Source organism: Balaenoptera physalus (assembly GCF_965194825.1).
Source record: "Balaenoptera physalus genome assembly, chromosome: 1".
NCBI lineage: Eukaryota > Metazoa > Chordata > Mammalia > Artiodactyla > Balaenopteridae > Balaenoptera > Balaenoptera physalus.
In genome coordinates this window covers 112,911,809-112,933,748 of record NC_138882.1, presented here as the reverse complement: position 1 = coordinate 112,933,748, position 21,940 = coordinate 112,911,809, and the positions used below count along the sequence as shown (strand labels likewise).

Below are 21,940 nucleotides of genomic sequence, written 5' to 3'. Positions count from 1 at the left end.
TTTCTGTTCTAGTTCTATTCTTGATATTAATTAGAAAATTGTAAAATAGGCTGCCTTATTTGTTTTAATCTTTTCCTGTTGCTTGTGGAGAGCTGCTGAAACTACTCTTTCCAAGCACTGATTCCTCTTCAGCTGCATCTATTCTACTATTTATCCCATGTTATTAATAAATAGCATCAATGAATATTCATTCCTGTTATCATATTTTTCATGTTTAATGTTTCTATTCATTTTAGTTTTATGATTTTTTTTCCTGATTCATATTGCTATTGTCATTCCTCACCTTCTTGAATAGATTTGTCATGCTTATTTAAAAATCTTGGTCCATCAGTTCTAATAATTCAGTTTCAGATGGTATGCATTGTTCAGTTGTGGTTGTTTTATAGTAGTTGTACTCCTCACAGGTCTAGTTATTTGACCTGTGAATTCATGTTTGCTTGGAGTTTCAGCTACTCTGATAAATATGCATCCAGAAGGCCCAGTGAGTTAGGGGTGGGAGGGCGGTGATGAGCCCAGAACTGAAGTCTCAGGCACCAGAGAACCACCGTCTGTCCATCCCACTCTCTGACACGACACCAGATCATTCCTCAGCCAGGTTTCTCCCCTCAGGGAGAAGCAGTGCTTAAAAGAAACAGTAACCTAGCAGCCCTGGGGGTGTGGATGGGGAGGAGTAGAGAGTGAAAGGGGGTAGGGGGTCCATTTTCAGTTGTTTTAATGTCTCACCCCGATAGCACTTTTGCGCCGGTCAGCTATTACCCGAAGGACTACTCCACCAGTGGCTTCTGCAGTGGCTATCATTTCAATTGTGAACAGCCCGACAATGATTGTCCCATTACTGGGACAGAGAGGTGAGAACAGAACCTGAAATTCCTTCATCCCACCTAACTTTTTGGCCTCTCCTCCCGCCACCCACTGCCCACACGTTCACAGATTACGGCAGCCCTCAGACTCCGCAGGCTTTTTATTCTTGTTTTACTTCCTGGAACCCGTGGTTCCTCCAGCTGCTTTAGTTTCTCCAGGTCACGCGTTATGGGAGAGAGCCAGCAGCCCCTGGCCGCCATCCTGATAGAAAGAGAAACACCTCGACAACTCCTCGAGTGTCGTGGCGGGGCTCAACTCCTAGCTCTACAGTTTTCTCGCTGTGTGTCCCCGAGCAAGTCACATGGCTGCTGTCCGTGCCTCAGTTTCCCTCATCTGTAGACTGGGGATAACGGTAGTTTCTGCCTTTTTGATTGTTTAATAATGCCTTAAAGCCGTTAAAACAGAATCAGGGGCAGGGTAAGGGCACTCACCTGTTAGCTATGTAGATTAATTCAGCACCCCACCCTGGCCCGCCCTCTGGAAGGGTTTGTTGAGACTTTCTCGGCTTCCTGCTCACTGCGGTGGCCGCCCGCTCACTAGGCCCCGGAGAGGACGCGCCCAGGGTCGTGGCGGGGCCAGCGCGGACGTCGCGCTTCAGCGGGCGACACGGGCTTCCCGGGCGCCGCACCGCGCGGAGGGTGAGGCGGGCGGCCCGGGTGCTCGCGGCGGCCGGGGGCCCCTCGGGGCAGCGCCCGGGGCGAAGTCCGTGGCGCTCGAAGGCGGCCGCGGGGCGGCGCTGCGCCGCGCCCCTTCCCCCCGCTTGACTGCCGGGCCCCGGGCCGGCCCGCCGCGGGCTCTGCGTGGGCTCCCAGTGCGCGGCCCCTGGGGCGGAGCGCAGGATGCAGTGCCTCCGCGCCGAGCACCTGGTAAGGCCTGCGCCTGGCCCCGGGGGAGGGACCGCGGGGGAAGGCTCGGGCCCCTCCAAGCACCGGCCCGCCCGGAAGCTTCCGCCTCCCCGGATCCCCTCGGATCAATACCCACCGCCCCCCCCTCCCCTCCCCCGGGCGCCGCCGCGTCCTGGGGGCACCTGGCGGGGAGGACCTCGGACCCCACTCCTGGGGCGGAGGCGCGGGAGAGGCTGGCCGCCCAGCACCAACTTGGGGCCGCCTCTAGGGGCACCTCCAGGTAAGGACTCGGCGACTGGGACCTTAACATCCGCTCTGCACAGGACAGGTGTTTCAAAGGCTCCATGAGAGCTTCAGGCGGCCACGTTTTTAAAACAAACAAACAAAAAAAAGGAATGGGTTATTCTGAGCAGTCTTCAAGTAAGTTTCGACTCATTTTCCAGGTTGGGACCTATATGATTATCCTCTTTTCCTCAATACTCTTCTTTCTTTTTCTGGAAGGTTTCCACGGAGAGAACCCCCAGGCAAAGACAGTGGCGACCTCAGATTTATAGGAAATGCACAGATAAGGCCTGGTTGTTCCTGTTCTTTCTCTTTTGGGCTGGTTTGGTAAGTGTGAGCGCCTCGCAGGGAAGAGACCAGAGTATGTGTGTGTGTCCCGAGATAGCTGTGCCCCAAATGTAAATCGCGTCCCCAGGGCCTTTCCTGGGGAGAAGGCTCCGGGTGGTACGAGGTTAAAGTTTGTGCTTCAGGGAGCGATCTATCTGCCAGTGCCGCAGGGTAAACAGCTGTTCTCGGAAATTCCTGTCAGGTGTCTCAACCTCCTAGGCTCGGTAAATTGGAGAGGCTGGCTTATTGCCGTGAGTCACGTTCTAATGCGAGACTCTGAAGAACCACCGTCTGCAGTGGGATTGTTATTTAATAGGCCAGTGTGTGTTCTCTTATTATCCCAGCTCACTGAGGGGAAGTTCTTTTACCATCTCATCTCAGCCCCCCAAATATTGATAAAATGTTCCTCTAACAAAGGGAAATCCAGTGTAAGCCTAGAAATATCAATAAATTCTTCTTACTTTAGCTGAGTGTAACGCCCTCTCCGTATGTTGTGTTTAGCAGCTAATAAGTAAACAAGCCTTTGCTATAAACCCTCTAGTTTGATAGGTAGTGGGATTCCCCCTTCCTACTCTGGTTTCCAGGTGTGTCTGATTGATGGTAGACCTCATCATGCTGTGCCATTTTTGTCCTGGGAGGGTCTCTTGGAAGCTGAATCTTGTAGCCTTTGTACTTATGTTAGAGTTGTAGGTAACAGCAGAAAAAAGCTCAGTCAACTTCTTCAAAGATTATGTTCATGAAATCATCCATTCCAGACTGAGCCATGCTATTTGCTGCATGGTAAATGATCAATCTATAAAGCTGGACAATAGATATCACATAATTACCTCTGTTGAAAGGAAACAAATTTGAATAAACCCTAAAATATATTTGTTCTTCTTTCCAAGTAAGAAAGGCATTTATTCAGTTGTTGACTTACCTACTCGTTTCTCACAGGCATATGGGTAACAGGCACAATGGAAGGTTGGGCCTTAAAGGCATAATTGAATGTTCTGTGTTGCCTCTACTATGACCCTTGGAGCTCTTCTCTAGGAGCTGCGAGAAACTGTACCTACAACACCTCCGCCTAAACTTGCCCACAGATGCTGGTATTTCTCTCTGGCTCTGCTATTGTATAAATGCAGGGAGCAGCTGTTCTGCCAGTACCTGGCAGCTTTGAACTTGGGCTGTTAATGATCTTCCCTAGCCCCTCTACAATTCAAACCTAGTGCAGCACTACCAAACCTTCAACCAACGGCTTTCTGGGGAAAGGATTTGTAGATGGCCCATCACAGCCTGAAGAATTAAGAACCATCTGAGAGGTGGTACAGAGCTAGAAACTGCTTTAAATTTATATGTCCTTTGCAAAATAAATCTGAAATGCCCACATTCTCTTTACTCTATTAAATTTGAATAATGATAGTTCTTCCTTAGGTGACTAGCTTTTAGTATCTTTGCAACATTTTTTTAATCACAGCTGAGATAGTAAGGAGTGTTTTTTCTGCCTCTCTGCTGTTCGGCTTTCTGGTCTTTCCTGTGACATCCTGACCAGTGACAAGGCACATGTGGGATGGGATTATTGATGGTGCTGCCCTGAGTCAGGGCTAGACAAAGGAGGTTTGGGGTGAGGGGCCAGAATTACGAGCAGGGACAGTCTATTATAAACAGAAAGAGTGCCAGCCTTTCTTTATATGTGCGTAAGACACAGAACAGAACGGCTCAAATCCTGGACCATCTCTGCCTCTACTACCTCTCCAGTGTCCTCTCCCACCTTGCCTTTTCTTACTCATCTTTCAAGACTCCTTTTTCCAGATCTCCCCCAGTACAGTTGACGGTGACCTCCTTGATAACCCCACCATAACTGCTATAAACGCCTACTGTTTGGAATTGCAATTGTGTGTTTGAAATTGGAAAACAATTTTGATGGTTTAAAGTAGTAGTAGTATGACAGGGACTCAGGATTACCCAAATCTGTTCCCCCCAGAAAACCCCCCCCAAAAAAACCTTCCACTCCTCCCCACAAGCTTCCCAAGGGGGACATTAACATAAAGAATGCTGATAAATGGGAAATATCACTTCATTATTAGATCTCTGGTGAGCCGGGCAGAAGCCCAGGACTCCTTTCCTCCCTCTAAGTCCAAAACCAATCAGGACCTGACCACACTCCAGAAGGAAGGGCAGGAGGGGAGCACCTGGGGGCTGGGTCAGCCTATCACGTCAGCCACATGGGCCCATGGTCACACCCAGAGCCACAGTCTCAGAGTAAAGGGTAAGGGGTCTGTCCACCGGCAATGGTGACCCACTCGTCCTGGAGTTTGACCTCAAGACTGAGGAAGGAGGTGCTGGCGGAGTAGGAGGAGCAGAGAGCCTCCTTCCCCAGGAGGTCAGCTGTTTATAAGCCCTGAGCCCTGCCTGTCTTCTAAGCCGAGTTCCTCAGGGGGGCAGGGGTTCGGTTGTGTTTGTTTCTATGTCCCTCAGCAACAGAGTCTCTAGCACACACTGGGCACTTTAAGACTGTTATTTTGATTCCTAAATTAGTAATGAATGTAGAGTATCTGAAACATATTTGACTATGGGACAACGTACCTTTGGAACATATGGTACCAGTGCTATATATTCCAAGTATTAAATGGTATTCTATGCATTGTAGATTGAGAAACTTACAACACTAAGCTTATGTTATGGGAAGATACAGACTCAATCCGAGTAGAGGGCCCGTCAATGCATATTAAGGGAACAGTCGTTTGAGCTGAATATTTTAAATATTCCACATTCATCATTCCACATTCAAAAGTGACTAGAGACTGCATGATGTTCTTGTCCAGCAGAATTCCTGAGATTCTTTATCTTGTGTATTTTTAAGGACTTACTCCAAAACACCATTTTCTCACTTGTTATGGACAGAGGGTTAGAATCCCCTAAATACAAGACAAAAAGAAAAGTTGGGGGAAGGGAGTAGGAGGAGAGGGAGGTGGAAGGAAGCAAGGGTTGGACGGATGAATAGAACCTCAGGGAAGACAGCATAGCCTTGCTTATGACCTTAGATAAAACAAGAACCTCAAGTGGAAAAAAATTGAATTATCCTGGTGAACTTAGGCCAAGAAGAAAAAAATGACAGACTCTTGGAGAAGAAGGTGAGAAGCACAAACTGGTGAGAAAATAGAGAGGAATCTGCTTCAGTGTTTTAGAATGTCCTCCCTCCCTAACCTGTTAAAGCGCGTACTAGAGGAGCAGCGCGCTACCTGCTCTGATTTGCTGGTATTACTGATGAAGGAGGAAAGTGCAGTGATGCTGGGGAGATTCGTTTCCACCCGGTTCCATTTTATACCAACATCCAAGGATGTGGAGGACCGGTTTCCAGCCCTTGGCCAGGCTCTCATGGCAGCTACTTGGGTTTTGCCAGGTGTTCATCATGGGCTACTCAGTGACGGCTGGGGCCACAGGAAGACTCCTCTTCGGCTACGACAGCTTTGGCAACGTGTGTGGCAAGAAGAACTCCCCAGTAGAAGGGGCCCCTCTTTCGGGGCAGGACATGACCCTAAAAAAGTAAGTTTTCAAGTAAGTCCCCAACCTACAGAGGGGCTAGATTTCAAAACTTTGTATAAATTAGTCGTTTGAGCCTGGAAACTGTTTTCCCACTCAAAACTCTGTCCGCCCAACTCATGAGAGGGAGGCGTGTGTGTGGTAGTAAGAACACAGGTTTTAGAATCAGCCAGTCCTGAATTGAAATTGGGCAGAGTACTTAACCTCTCTGAGCTGAGTTTTCCTCTTTTTAAAGTGGTTATTAGACCCACCTCACAAGATTGTTTTAAGGATCCACTGAGACACTGCATGAGCTAAGGCTTAATAAATGTTAGTTGTCACTATTATTATCCATAATGTATCAGAATCATGTTACTAATTATACACCATCCACAGTATTGTTTCTATGTGGAAATACCTGAATCCCACCTGGGAATGCTGCGGACCTGTGTCCCACTCCCTCCCCAGCCTACACTCTCAGCTGTGGCACTCTCAGCTTTGGTGTCTCACTTTTCTCCCACCGACTCCAACACAGAAACAAAAAGGGGAGAGAAGAGACAGGAATCCCCTGAGGGGAGAGAAATCCCTGGCCATGATTTTCTAAGATGGATACAGCTTTGTGATAATTTCAAGACTTGATAATCAAAAGCAGCTCCTAGGAAAGAAATCTTAAAGGTCTAGATAGGTCCTGAGTATAAGTTTGGAATCACCAAATACAAATCTCCGACCAGGCCTCCTCTACCCCTGAATTTGCTCTTGAGGAGGGGGCTTTGCACTGCTGAACATGGACTGCCTGAGGGGCATTTCCCCCTGCACTTGTGGGTGTCACTCACAAAGAAGACAGGAGAGGAAGGGGCTCCCCAGATGCACCTGTGCTCCTGTTTAGACATTGTATTCATAATGCAATGCTGGGAAATAGTCATCCTCTTTGAAATGAAAAATACATATTCTATTATTCTTAATAGCCAAAAGGTAGACGCAACCAAGTGTCCATCAGCAGATGAATAAATAAACAAAATGTGTATATATATATATATATATATATATATATATATATATACTGGGATATTGTTCAGCCTTATAAAGGAAAGCAATTATGACACATGTTACAACATAGATGAATCTTGAGGATATTATGCTAAGTGAAATAAGCCAGTCACAAAAAGATATTTTATGATTCCACTTATATGAGATATCGAGAGTAATCACATTCATAGAGACAGAAAGTAGAATGGTGGTTGCCAGGGTTTGGAAGTGATGAATTATTATTAAACGGGTACAGAGTTTCAGTTTTGCAAGATGAAAAGAGTTCTGGGTGGTAGTGATTGCTGCACAGCTATGTGAATGTTCTTAATGCCGCTGCACACATAAAATCTTTAAGATGGTAAAATTTTATGTGTATTTTACTACAATTTTTAAAAATTAATAAGTAGAATAAAGTACGTATTTATCATACACCTAGGAAATCTGTTCCCCCATCTCCTGTTACACCACCCACCTTTCTCCCAACCCCAATTGGAGGAAAAAGAAGCTTCTGGCACCCCTTCTCCGGTCCCTCCCCTGGAGGACTGCCTATAGGGCTCTTGGTCTGACATTCCTGTGATCTCAGCAACCCGGATAAGTGTAGGGCATGGGCCTGAGAGCTGCCACTGCCAACCAGCATGTGACCCTGTTAATGTCAACAACCAGTTTTGTTCTTGTGCCCACTGGCTGGGCAGCTGCAGCAGGAAGGGTCTCATGAGTTTCCTGTCTCAAACTGGGAGGCAGGGGGAGGGGCAAGCCTTTAATTCACAGCCTCGGCCTCCTCCTCTCCACTTCTCACTTCCCTGGGTTCAGCTATTCTCTGAGGTATAGTTGAACACTCTTGGGTACAAATATGCTTTCTGTGGACTTCATGAGTAGTTCATGCACTGGCCTCACCTCGCAAACCAGGGACAGTTTAATCAGTCCTTTCCCTTCCTCAGTGACTTCCTGCCTAGTGTTATCAACATCCCAGAAAATGCTGAATCTGGCAAAGGGAAGTTTTGTTAACATTTGAATATGATTCCCAAGCTGCACAACTCCATAGATGAACCCAGGTAGGCATAATACATGTTAAATTATGTGGAAGTATTTGATGATGAAAGTTTGCCTTAATTATTCCCACATTTGATAGCGTGTGGATATTTTTAAGTCCCACAATCAAACTCAATGACAGGAAATGCTCTACGACATTCTTCTCCTGTTTCATTTGTCTCCTAGACATGTGTTTTTTATGAATTCCTGCAACCTGGAAGTCAAGGATGTGAGGTTCAGTTCCCCCATTCTCTGTGTGTCCAGCTGTCCTGAAGAGCAGCTTAATACCCTGGAAGAGGTCCAGCTCTTTGCAAACACTAGTGGTAGGTACCGAGGGATGGGGTCACTCTTCCTTCTGAGGCTGGGGACCACGGCAGGGTAACCTGTGCAGACCTAGATAACTTGCCCTGCCCTGGCTTTCTCTGCAAAACTGGAAATTGTCCTTCCTGTGGGTGCCTCTCCTTGTGTAGAAAGGGCCATAAACATTTTCTCCTGAGCTGTTCAATTTCATTCAGGTTTATCTGGAATTCATCTGAAACCCTAGCTGTTCTCTGCTCACTGCCAGGGACTGGTCTGCTCTAGAGAGCGGGAGGAGACAGCAGACATTTAGGGCCCAAAGGCAAGGTCAGATGGAGGTCAGAGAGCTCTGTGCACTTGGCACATCCAGTCCTAGAGAGGCACCCACAGGCTTTGGGTTGAATTGCCGACAGGTATGTTCTTTCATTAAGATGTTCGGGCCATGGATAGTTTCACTGACCAGTGGGATAGCCGTTAAGCTGTTCCAAAAGTATTTGTGTAACTTGCTCTGAGCCTGCTTTTCAGATTTATATTTTAAGCATTAAATAAGCAAAGGAAAGTAAAAAGAAATTCGAGACAACCCACTGCAAATTTCATCTGCCTGTGAAATGGGGTGCCAGAGTTTTAAAAACTGTTTGCAAGGCTGGGTTAAAAATATGAAGCCTATATAATAACTCATCTTCCTATCGTTTTAGTACCAATCATATAACTTTCAGTTTCGAATTTGGCATTTTGGAGAGAGAAAAAGAGAGGACCTAGCTCAGTCTCAGTTTTGATGCTGATTCTTTTTGTCTTAGGTCACCCAGAGACCTGTTTTCTAAACCTGAGTGATTTATTCTGGGTTTTTTTTTTCCCAGTTTGGTAAAATGATTATGGTTTCCTTACTGGTTCCCCTAGAAAGATAAGCACAATGTAGGAAGGTGGTACAGTCTGTGTGTCTTCTGCTTCCAGGGTCCTTCCTGTGTGTTTATAGTTTGAATTCCTTCAACTACACCCAGAATCCAAATGCAGACTCGCTGTGCCCCAGGCTACCAGTTCCTCCAAGGTAAAAGCTTCCATACGTTTTCCTTATCCATTAACAAAAGTTATTGGGTACTTGGTGGGAGGCTGTTACTCTTCTGGGTATCACAGAAAGCAGTGCAAAGGAGTTATCCAGTAGACCCCCTGCCTGCAGGGAGCTTACAGTTTACAGAAGGCCAGGGATAAACAAGGAGGGGCTATTTGCAATATACATATTGGCTTAGGACTATGGATTAGAAACCAGGCTAAATAAGGAGAAAACTCAACAAACAGTAAAAATACACGTAGTCTTCAAATGACAACCCTGGAGCTAGCAAAAAGTACTATATGAATTATTACCAAATGAATGATTTTATAAAGTAGTTGGTGTGTTTTTTCTACTCCAGCTATTTATTACAAAGTAGAAATCATTTACTTTTGCTTTTTTATTGCAACCAGACATTGTTAGATATTTTTAGCTCTAGATTTCTCCCTGAGAAACAGGCCTTGGTGGGCAAGGCCAAATGGGTCCACACCTTTCTTCTCAATGAGAATAGAAAACAGGTCCTTCTCAAGAACACCACTCAGTGAACTGCTTTCAGCGTCTTATTCATCCCTATCAACTAGGGCAGTACTTGGCACAGAGGAGGTCCCCTGTAATTAAAGTTGTAATGGTGAAGCAGTAGTTGCACTGCCATGGTAAATGGCTCACGTGTGAGCCATTGAGAAGACTAAGGGGAAAAATGCAATTAATAATCATTGCCACCATCAGGATGCTGAGATGTACTGAAGGAGGACTTGGGTTTATTTTGCATTACCATTCTTTTGAAAATTGTACATATGTTTACAGTGAATAAGACCTCTGTGCAAAATCCCTTCAAGATAATGACAATTTAAGTAGAACCAAGGCATCATGCCAACCCCCTACTATAGTGTTCATCAAACTCGTGACTGGGATTCACAGTAAGACACGTATTACATCACAACCCCAGTATACATACCTTCATACATACTTCTGTATATGGAACAGAAGTAAAAGTCTCACAAAACAAGAATTCCCCTTACTGCATATGATTCACACTAATAGTTTCTATTCTATTTCACTTTTTTAAAAAGTAATCTATTTCATAATCTTCTAACAGGTTGCAAATGCAGCTTGAAAAATGCTGAGATAACAGGTGCTAAAAAATGAGATTTTAAGAGAATAGGAGGAAGAATATATCCTTGTGCTTTTCTTTTCTAAAATAAATACTTTGTGTTATAAGTAATTGAAAGAGGGGAGAATTATTTCCAGAGGAGAATACCATATCATTTTTCTATAATAACTTATTTTTTTAATTCTGCTTTTTGTTAGATGTCATAAACATGTCTCAATGAAACATAACTAAATCCAGGGAAAAAAACCCAAAAATGTTGTAGTAACTTGAAAGAAAATTATTTAACAGGTAGAGAGAAGTTTTCTTTAACTTTATACCTTTTGACCAACATCTCCCCTTTTCCCTCCCTCCCCTGTGGTGACTACCATTCTCTGCTTCTGTGAGATTAACTATTTTAGATTCCACATATAAGTAATGTAGTGCAGTGTTTGTCTTTTGAGAAGGATTTTTTAAAGAACACTATTTGTAACTGGACCTGCAGAAGGAATTGAAAGAGAATAGAATTTTTAAGGCTGTAATTTAACCAGAGTTGGATAAACTCTCCTCTTACTGTAAATGCGATGGTAACTGTAATTCCATGGGAAGCTTATATCTTGATATTGATGATGATAACAGCAAACATCTATTGAGCTCTGATACTTGCCAGGTACTTTTCTAAGCTCTTTACATGTATTAATTTACTTGGACCTCATAAAACCTCTGTGTTGTAGATATTGTTTCAACCCTATTTTACAGCTGAGAAAGCGGATGCAGAGGTAGGTTAAGGTTGCACAATTGGAAGAGCTGGCATTCAAACCCAAACAGCGTCCATATTTGTTCCTATAACCCAAAACAAACAGTCAAGACTTCGTTGGTTTTATTTTGCCTGGCAAATGACCTCCTTAGGCCCACACCAAGCTTGCGAGGGTGCGGGGGGGGCGGGGAGGATGGTCCTTTACCCTGTGTCCTCGGGGCACCATCTTTTCTACCACTCAAGCTGATCCTACTCCTTTCACCCCTTAAATGCAGACCTTTCCAACACTAACTTTTCAAGTGAAGACAAAACTGCTGATTGACTGGCTTTTCTTGGATGGAGTTAGGGAGATAGAAATAGGCTCGAGGGCTCCATTTCCTTTTCCTACACAAGCAAGTGGTTGTTTTAAGATGGAAATTATCATATTTATCATGGAAGAGCAGTGCCAAGAGTGAAAAGCTTGAAAACATGAGAAGTGTGGCTATACGGCCAAAGCACATTTTCTAAATACCTCTTTTTGACTAAGCCAATTGTTTCTTCTTTCTGGGTTGGTCACGTGAGGTATAACATACCCTTTTAGAGCAATGACTGAATATCAAGAAGATTTGTATACCTAGGAATGAGCTTCTAAGAGCAGTGAAAAACTACTGCAGAAGATAACAAGCAAGCATATCTTTTTCCTTTTGGTGTTCTGTGTAATATTGTATTTTGAGTCCCCCATATATTAAAAATGTAAAAGGCTTGGGCTTTTCCTTCCAGTAAATTCTGTTTCTAGCCTCTCACGTTGGTGCCTGTGCATGTCACTGCATTGTTTGCTTGAATAAATTCCATATAGAGAGTCACCTAAATATACAGTCAGCTCTCCAAATTACTTCCAGCACATCTGAGTGGCTTTGCTGGTGGGGAGAGGAAAAGCAGAAGTGGGGAAGAAACCGCAGTTTGTGGCCAATAGATGCATCCCCTGCCCCAGCTAATGAGGTACTCCGTAGGCAGCTACCTGGTCAACCACCTACCAGCTAGCTGGTCACCAGGGCTGACCCACACTCTACATGCCTCTCTCCATCACTCTCCGGGGTAAGATGGGTCATTCTTTACCAGTACAGGGAAGTTAAATGCCTAAAAAGCACCATGTTTAACAAACTATGTTGACAAAATTAAGGTCTTAGGGAAAATTATGTTTGGGGAAAAATAAAATGACATTGCATCTATATATCTGATCTTATTTTTCAGAAACACTAAATGAAAGTTCAGAAAACATTTTCTTTCAAAACAATTCAGATTCTTTGGTATTAAGACTGTTTAGTAAAAGCAAAGAAAAAGAAAATAGAGGTTTAGAAGTTGGAAAGCAGGAGGTAAAATTATTACTCTGTAGGTGGTAAGAAAATTAACTGAAAAGCTACAAATGACAAGAAAACTTTGGTGGCAGGGAACAAGATAAATATACTGAAATCTGTAGCATTCATATGTTTTTTGAAAAGACTCCTTTTACCACAGCAAGAAAAAGCACCTACAAAAACACAAAAGTGCCTAGAAATAAATTTAACAAGAAATGTACAAGAGCCACAGGAAGAAAACTTTCGTATATTCCTGAGCTACAAAGAAAGCTTGAACAAATCATAAGACAGAAATTGTTCTTGACAGTATGACTCAACATTATAAAAATGTTACTTCTCCCTACATTATTAAGATGTTATTTCTGCCTAAGTTGAGCTATAAGTTTGTCATGATTAAAATAAAAATAATAGCAGGATTTTTTCAGTAGCTAGATAAGCTGATGTAAGTTTGCAAGGAAAAAAGTTTCTTAAATGGCCAAGAAAAATCTGAAAAAGAAAAACAATGAAGGAAAACCAGCCCTTCCAGTTTGTAAAACAATGCTTAATAATTAAAATGCTGGATACTAGTTCATATGTAGAAAGATCAGTGAAAGATATTATATAATCCGGGAATAGACCCAAATTCTTACAAGAATTTAGTAAATGATAAAAAAAATGGCATCTCAAATCAGTGACAAAAAGATGGACTATTCAACATGTAGGTTGGGACAGCTGGGTAGGCATCCAGAGGGAAGAGCTGGATCTATACCTCGTGGCTTATATGGATAAATTCCAAATGGATTAAAGATTTTAACTTATAAAGTGAAACCAGGAAGTACTAGAAGGCATGGGAGAATTCTCTTATAGCCTGGAAGTAAGGAAGGCTTCTAACCATGACTTAAAACTCAGGAGACATAAAATTAAAAATTCATTGACTACATTAAAAACAAGTATTTCAAAAAAAAAAAAAAAACAAGTATTTCTGCATGACAAAACACTAGAAGCAAAATTAACAGGCAAATAAGTTGCTATTCATATAAAAAAGATTAATCTCTAATTTATGAAAGTTCTTACTAGTCAACTTTTAAAAGACCAATATCTCAATATAAAGATGAAACAATATGAATAGATGCTGCAGAGAAAAAGCACAATATTTTTTAAAGATACTAAAAAAGAATGAACTTCCCTCACAATAGGGGAAATTCCGTTTAAGACTCTAACGTTTTCACCCCATAGACTGGCAACATATTAAAAAAACACCCTTGGCAAGAGTGTAGGGAAATAGGCACTTCCATACAATGCTGAGGCAGGATCCTAAGGAGGGTAATTCATCAATATTCATCAGTCATGAAGGTACATACATTCATTAATTTTTTATTGAAGTATGGTTGATTTACAATATTGTGTTAGGGGACTTCCCTGTTGGCACAGTAGTTAAGAATCCGCCTGCCAATGCAGGGGACACGGGTTCGAGCCCTGGCCTGGGAAGATCCCACATGCCGCGGAGCAACTAAGCCCGTGCGCCACAACAACTGAGCCTGTGCTCTAGAGCCTGCGAACCACAACTAATGAAGCCCGCTAGCCTAGAGCCCCTGCTCCACAACAAGAGAAGCCACCGCAATGAGAAGCCCGCACACTGCAACGAAGAGTAGCCCCCGCTCACCGCAACTAGAGAAAGCCCACACGCAGCAATGAAGGCCCGATGCAGCCAAAAATTAATTAATTAATTAATTAATTTTTAAAGAACTCTTAAAAAAACAATATTGTGTTAGTTTCGGGTGTACAGCATAGTGATTCAGTTATTTTTTTCTGATTATATTGATTATATGTTGTTATAAGATATTGAATATAATTCCCTGTGCTATACAGTAAATCTTTGTTGCTTATCTATTTTATGTATAGTAGCTTGTATCTGTTAATCCTATACTCCCTTTCTCTCCCCTTTGGTAACCGCAAGTTTGTTTTCTATGTCTATGGGTCTGTTTCTGTTTTGTATATAGATTCATCTGTATTATAATATTTTTTAGATTCCACATTATAAGTGATATCATATAGTATTTGTCTTTGGCTTACTTCACTAAGTATAATATTTTCTAGGTCCATCCATGTTGCTGCAAATGGCAGTATTTCATTCTTCTTTATGGCTGAGTAATATTCCATTGTATGTATATACCACATCTTCTTTATCCATTCATCTGTTGATGGACATTTTAGGTTGCTTCCCTGTCCTGGTTATTATAAATAGTGCTGCTATGTACATTGGTGTGCATGTATCTTTTTGAATTAGAGTTTTCATTTTTTCTGGTATATACACAGGAGTGGGATTGCTGGATCATATGATAGCTCTAATTCTAGTTTTTTAAAGGAACCGCCATACTGTTTTCCCTAGTGGCTACACCAATTTACCTTCCCACCAACAGTGTACAAGTGTTCTCTTTTCTCCACACCCTTTCCAGCATTTATTATTTGTAGACTTTTGATGACGGCACTTCCAACTGGTGCAAGGTGATACCTCACTGTGGTTTTGATTTGCATTTCTCTAATAATTAGTGATGCTGAGCATCTTTTCATGTGCTTGTTGGCCATCTGCATTTCCTCATTGGAAAAATGTCTGTTGAGTTCTTTGCCCATTTTTTAATCAAATTGTTTATCTTTTCAGTATTGAGTTATATGAGGTATTGGTATATTTTGGATATTGACCCCTCGTCAGTCTCATCATTTGCAAATATTTTCTCCGAATCCATAGGTTATCTTTTCATTTTGTTGATGGTTTCCTTTGCTGTGCAAAAGCATTTAAGTTTAATTAGGTCCCATTTGTTTATTTTTGCTTTTGTTTCCTTTGCTCTAGGAGACAGATGCAAAAAAATATTGCTACAATTTATGTCAAAGAGTGTTCTGTCTATGTTTTCCTCTGGGAGTTTTTTCGTATCTGGTCTTACATTTAGGTTTTTAATCCATTTTGAGTTTATTTTTGTATATGGTGTTAGAGAATGTTCTAATTTTATTCTTTTACAAGTAACTCCAGTTTTCCCAGCACCACTTATTGAAGAGACTGTCTTTTCTCCATTGCATGTTCTTGCATCCTTTGTCATAGATTAATTGACCATAAGTGTGTGGGTTTATTTCTGGGCTCTATATCCTGTTCCATTGATCTATATGTCTGCTTTTGTGCCAGTACCATGCTGTTTTGATTACCGTAGCTTTGTAGCATTGTCTGAAGTCTGGAAGGGTTGTACCTCTAGCTTTGTTCTTTTTTCTCAGTATTGCTTTGGCAATATGGGGTCTTTTGTGGTTCCATATACATTTTAGGATTATTTGTTCTAGTTCTGTGAAAAATGTCATGGATATTTTGATAGGGATTGCATTAAGTCTGTAGGTTGCCTTGGGTAATATGGTCATTTTAACAATATTACTTCTCCCAATCCAAGAGCATGGGATGTCTTTCCATTTCTTTGAATCTTCTTCAGTTTCTTTTTCAATGTTTTATAGTTTTCAGCATATAGTCTTTCACCTCTTTGGTTAATTTTATTCCTATGTGTTTTTTTTAATGAGATTTTAAATGGGACTTTTTTTTAATTTTTGATATTTTGTTATTAGTGTAAAGAAATACAACAGATTTCTGTATACTAATTTTGTATCCTGCTACCTTGCTGAATTCATTTATTAGTTCTAGTAGTTTTTGTGTGGAAACTTTAGGGTTCTCTACATAGATTATCATGTCATCTGAAAATAGTGACAGTTTTACCTCTTCCCTTCCAATTTGGATACCTTTTATTTCTTTTTCTTGTCTGATTGCTGTGGCTAAGACTTCCAATACTATGTTGAATAGAAGTGGTGAGAACGGGCATCCTTGTCTTTTTCCTGAATTTAGTGGGAAGGCATTTGTTTTTCACTGTTGAGTATTGTGTTGGCTATGGATTTGTCATAAATGACTTTTATTATATTGAGATATTTCCCCTTTATACCCACTTTGGTGAGTGTTTTTATCATGAATGAATGTTGAATTTTGTCAAATTTTTTTGCATCTATTGAAATGATTATGTGGTTTTTGTCTTTTGTTAATGTGGTGAATCACATTGATTAATTTGTATATGTTGAACCTTTCCTGCAACCCTGCAATTAATCCAACTTGATCATGGTGTATGATCTTTTTTATGTATAAATGGATTTGGTTTGCTAATATTTTGTTGAGATTTTTGCATCTATAATCATCAAAGATATTGGCCTGTAATTTTCTTTTTTGGTAGTGTCTTTGTCTGGTTTTGGCATCAGCGTGATGGTAGCCTCATAGAATGAATTTGTGAGTGTTCCTCTCTCTTCAACTTTTTGGAATTGTTTGAAAAGGATGGATATAAGTTCATCTTTACATGTTTGGTAAGATTCCCCAGTGAAGCTGTCTGGTCCTAGACTTTTGTTTGTAGGGAGTTTTGTTTTGTTTTGTTTTGTTTTTACACATTCTATTTCACTTCTAATAATGTCTGTTCAAATTATCTGTTTCTTCTTGACTCAGCCTTGGCAGTCTGTATGTTTCTAGAAACTTTACCATTTCTTCTAGGTTGTCCAATTTGTTGGCATATAACTGTTCATAGTATTTTCTAATGTTTTAATATTTCTGTGGTATAAGTTATTTCTTCTCTTTCATTTCTTGTTTTGTTTATTTGGATCCTCTCTCTTTTCCTGTTGATGAGCCTGGCTAGAGGTTTGTTGATTTTGTTTATCTTTTAAAAAAACTAGCTCTTGGTTTTATTGATCTTTTCAATTTTTTTATCTCTATTTTATGTATTTCCTCTCTGATCTTTATTGTTTCCTTCCTTCTGCTGACTTTGGGTTTTGTTTGTTCTTTTTCTAATTCTTTGGGTGACCGTTTAGGTCGTTTATTTGAGATTTTTCTTGTTTCTTGAAGAAGGCCTGTATCACTGTGAACTTCCCTGTTAGAACTGCTTTTACTGCATCCCATAGATTTTGTAAGGTTATATTTTCATTTTCATTTGTCTCAAGGTATTTTCCCATTTCTTCTTTGATTTCATCATGGCCCATTTTTTGTTTGTTTGTTTGTTTGGTTTTTTTTTTTAGTAGGATGTTGTTTAGTATTTTCCTCTTTTTCTTTCTGTGGTGGATTTCTAGTTTCATACTCTTGTGGTCAGAAAAGATGCTTGAAATAATTTCTATCCTCTTAAATTTGTTGAGGCTTGTTTTGTGACCTAGTATGTGGTGTATCCTGGAGAACATTCCATGTGCGCTTGAAAAGAACGTGTATTATGGTTTTTTTGGATGTAGTGTCCTGTAGATATCAGTTAGTTACAACTGGTTTATTGTGTCATTTAGGACCTCTGTTGCCTTATTGATTTTCTGTCTGGATGATCTGTCCATTGATGTCAGTGGGGGGTTAAAGTCTCCTACTATTATTGTATTCTTGTCCATTTCTCCCTTTATGCTTGTTAGTATTTGTTTTATGTATTTAGGAGGTCCCATACTGGGTACATAATATTAAAGAGTGTAATATCCTCTTCTTGTATTGAACCCTTTATCATTATTTAATGTCCTTCTTTGTCTTTCTTTATGGCCTTTGTTTTAAAGCCTATTTTGTCTGATATGAGTATTGCTACCCCTGCTTTCTTCTTGTTTCTATTTACATTAAATATATTTTTCTATACCCTCATTTTTAGTCTGTGAGTGTCTTTTGCCCTGAAGTGAGTCTCTTGCAGGCAGCATATTGTAGTTTCTTGTTTCTTTTATTCAATCAATGCTATGTCTTTTGAGTGGAGCATTTGGTCCATTGACATTTAAAGTAATAATTGATAGGTATGTATTTATTGCCACTTTAATCCTTGTTTTCCAGTTGTTCTGTAGTTCTTCTTCATTCATTTCTTCTTCTTTTTGTTTTTCCTTTTGTGATTTGATGACTTTCTTTTGTAGTATGCTTGAGTTCCTTTCTTTTTTGTTTTTTGTGAATCTATTCTGTTTTTGATTTGTAGTTACCATGAAGTTCAAGCATGTTGACCCACAGCTATATCTATTTACTTGCTTTAAACTAATAGTCATTCAAGGTCAAACACATTCTAAAAGATCTACATTTTTATACTCCCCCGCCCTCACATTTTGTGCTTTTGATGTCATATTTTACATCTTCATGCCTATCCTTTTACTATTTATTGTAATTACAATTGCTTTTACAGTTTTTTATTGTTGTTTAATCTATGTACTGGCTTATTTAAGTAATCTTCAACCCTTTTATATATTTGCCTTTTCTATTATGATTTTCCCTTTCCTATAAATTCTTGCGGCTTTTCTATTTAGAGAAGACCCTTCAATGTTTCTTTTAGGGTAGGTTTAGTATTGCTGAATGATTTTTGTTTTTGCCTGTCTGGGAAATCTTTATCTCTCCTTCTATTCTAAATAATAATCATGCTGGGTGGAGCATCCTAGGTTTTCCCCTTTCAGGACTTTGAATATATCTTGCCACTCCCTTCAGGTCCTGCAAAGTTTCTGCAGAGAAATCAGCTGATAGCCTTATGGGGGTTCCCTTGTAACTGACTCTTTGTTTTTCTCTTGCTGCCTTTAGAATCCTCTCTTTAACTTTTGCCATCTTAATTATGATATGTCTTGGTGTGGGTCTGTTTGGGTTCATATTGCTTGGGACCCTCTGTGCTTCCTGCACCTGGATATATGATTCCTTCTTAAGGTTTGGGAAGTTTTCAGCCATAATTTCTTCAAATACAGTTTCAATCCCCCCTACCTTCTCCTTCTGGAATGCCTATTATGTGTAGGTTGGCACATTTTATATTATCCCATAGATCTCGTATGTTGCTTTCATTTGTTTTCATTTGTCTTTCTATTCTGCTGTTCTGATTGGTGATTTCCATTATTCTATCTTCCAGTCACTTATTCATTCTTCTGTGTCATTTATTCTGCTATTAATTGCTTCTAGATTGGTTTTTATCTTGGCAGTTGAATTGTCTCTTTTTGATTGGTTCATCTTTATAGTTTCTAGCTCCTTGTTACAGTGACTGCATTTCTATCAATAATCTTTCTTAATTCAGTTATCATTTTTATTGCCACCTTTTTTAACTTGGGGTATAGTGGATTGGAGAGGTCTGTTTCATTGTTTGTTCTTTCAGGGGATTTTTATTTTTCATTTAATTGGGAGTAGTTCCTTTGCCTTTTCATTTTATTTAACTTTCTCTGTTTTTATAAATTTAGGAGACACAATTATTTACTGTGGTCTTGAAGGGGTGTTTTTATTTGGGAGCATCTCTGTGTAGACTGTGCTTGTCCAATGTCTTTGGTGCAAGTTGCTGGTTTGGGTATGGCTGCCATCCAGGTCTTTCCTCAGAGTTTGCTGGCCATTATCCCCTTGATAGGAGGTGTAGTTTGTGTTGTAGTTTCTAGACCCTGTGCAGGATATGAGGTGGGGCTTCCCTTCTGCTCTGTGGCTGTTGTCACCCTGCCAGGGGCAGGGTCTGCTCCCCAGTTGTTGGATTAGAGGCCCTGAAGGTCAGGTTCAGTCAGGCTCTATTGCCCTTGAGTGCGTGCCCCACCCCTAGGGAGGTGAATACTAAAGCAAGTGAGGCCCGTGCAGTCACAGAGGACCTGTGGGCCCCCATGGCTCTGCTTAGAAGCAGCCCAAGATCGCATCCCTTTCTCTGTCGTGTTCATCCCAGATCTAGTGCAAGGCTGTGGTGTGGAGTGGGCTGGGGCTGCAGGTCAGGACGTTGTGGCTGCAGGAGTTTAGATGGCTGTGCTCCCGCCTGCCATCCAAGCTGCTTTGGTGCCAGTTTTCTACCAGGACCTGTCTGCCCCAGGTCTAGGGCTAAGCTGTGGTGTGAAGTGGACTTAGCTGGGACGCTCTCACTGGGAGATAATCTGCTACTCCTGAATGCACTGACAATGGCCATCACCGCCCCACCTGGACTGCATTCCAGGCCCTCTGGGCTGTCTCTGTGTAGCTAGATGAGTTTCCAGGGCCTGTCTGCCCGAGATTCAGACCTTAGCCTCTGTGTGCTCTTGTGGCACCTCCCTGTGCTCACCCTGACAGTGGCCACTATGGCTCCACTTGCCCCATCCACGCACAATGGCCTCTGTGGCTTCACCTGGATCACACCCCAGGTGACCTGGTCTGGTTCTGCATAGCTAAACTGAATCTTTGCCCTGATCTCGCAGCAGGCTGTGGTGTGGAGTGAGCAGGGCCAGGGTGTTTGCCCCTTCTGGTTAAGAAGTGCGACGAGGCCGCAGCCACCTGTGCATGGCTCTCTCCACCCTGATTGTCAGCAAGACAGCAGTCACACACTCCTTGCAAGAAGAGTCTAGGCTTCTCTAGCCCTTCTGTCTGTCACAGCAGATTTTCCAGCAGGAAAGGGGGCTTGTCTTCTCCACACAGGAGCCCAGGACTCGGATGCCCAGATTGTGGCTTGGCCTGCTTGCTTCTCAGGGGCACAGGTCCCAACCCAGTGCCTTTTTTGTCCTAACTGGTTATGTAGAAATTTTTCTTGCAGCCTTGGTGGTATAGGAGTTCTTCTGCTGGTTTCCGGTTAGTTCTCCATGAGAATTGCTCCACATGTAGATATATTTTTGATGTGTTTGTGGGGGGAGGTGAGCTCCACATTCTCCTGCCCCACCATCTTGATCCCCCTCCCTACATTCATCGCTTTTTATTTTAATCAAGCATTTCTACTTCTAGGAATTTATTCTTCAGGGATACCTGTACCAGTGTGAAATGACATTTGTATAAGGTTATTCACTGCAGCATTTATAATAGCAAAATAATTAAAGCAATCTAAATGGCTTTCAATAGAGGGCTGCTTAAATAAATAATGGTATATCACTTAATGTAACACTATTTAGCTCTTTTTTTTTTTTAATAAGAGACTAGCAAGCTGGGAATAGCTGAGAACTTTCTCAGTCTGATAAAGGGCATCTATGAGAAATCTATAGTTAATATTATACATAATGGTGAACTATAAAATGCTTTCCACCTAAAATTAGAAACAAGGCAAGGATATATGCTCTTACCACTTCTACTCACCAGTGTAATAGAGGTCCTAGGAATTGCAATAAAGTAAGGGAAAAAAATAGATTGGAAGAGGCAAAACCATCTTTATTAATAGATGACCTAATTGTTTACATCAGAAAATCCAAAGGAATCTACAAAATAATTACTTAGTGAATTTAGCAAATCTGCAAACTACAAAGTCAAGTTACATTTCTATGTATTAGCAGCAAACAATTAGGAAATAATTTTGAAGTCCATCTTCAGCGCTGTCAAAAAAGTATAGAATAACTAGGAATATATTTAACAGAAGACATGTAAGCCCTCAACTGAAAACTTTGATAAGACATTGCTGAGAGAAATTAAAGAACACCTAAATAAGTAGAGAAATATACCTAATTCATGAATTGGAAGTTTTAATATTGTTAGGATGTCTCTTCTCCCTAAATTGTTCTATAGATTCAACACAGTGCCCCAATATAATTTTTGTAGAAATTGACAAGTTTATTCTAAAACATATAGAAAATGCTAAAGACATAGGTTCACACACACACACACACACACACACAAAAACTTGAGGAAGA

The 21,940-nt window shown here is 41.2% G+C and overlaps 1 protein-coding gene and 1 long non-coding RNA gene across 11 annotated transcripts in view; one reads left to right on the top strand and one right to left on the bottom strand.

The window, feature by feature from the left end:
• LOC309636506 overlaps positions 1-1,396 on the bottom strand; it is a 147,857-nt gene extending 146,461 nt beyond the window's left edge. For all 7 annotated transcript variants that reach the window (XR_014250029.1, XR_014250030.1, XR_014250031.1 and 4 more), the window contains exon 1: positions 1,293-1,396. This is a non-coding gene — a long non-coding RNA (uncharacterized lncRNA). The remainder of the gene's footprint in view (positions 1-1,292) is intronic.
• A 222-nt stretch (positions 1,397-1,618) lies between these two features.
• Positions 1,619-21,940, top strand: part of SLC44A3 (solute carrier family 44 member 3) — an 83,326-nt gene continuing 63,004 nt past the window's right edge. For 2 of the 4 annotated variants that reach the window (XM_082477413.1, XM_082477412.1), the window contains exons 1-5: positions 1,619-1,727; positions 2,208-2,315; positions 5,698-5,840; positions 8,058-8,194; positions 9,120-9,213. In XM_082477413.1, the coding sequence (XP_082333539.1) occupies positions 1,701-1,727; positions 2,208-2,315; positions 5,698-5,840; positions 8,058-8,194; positions 9,120-9,213 (509 nt within the window). In that variant the 5' untranslated portion in view covers positions 1,619-1,700. The other 2 variants (XM_082477414.1, XM_082477415.1) reach the window with 2 other exon arrangements.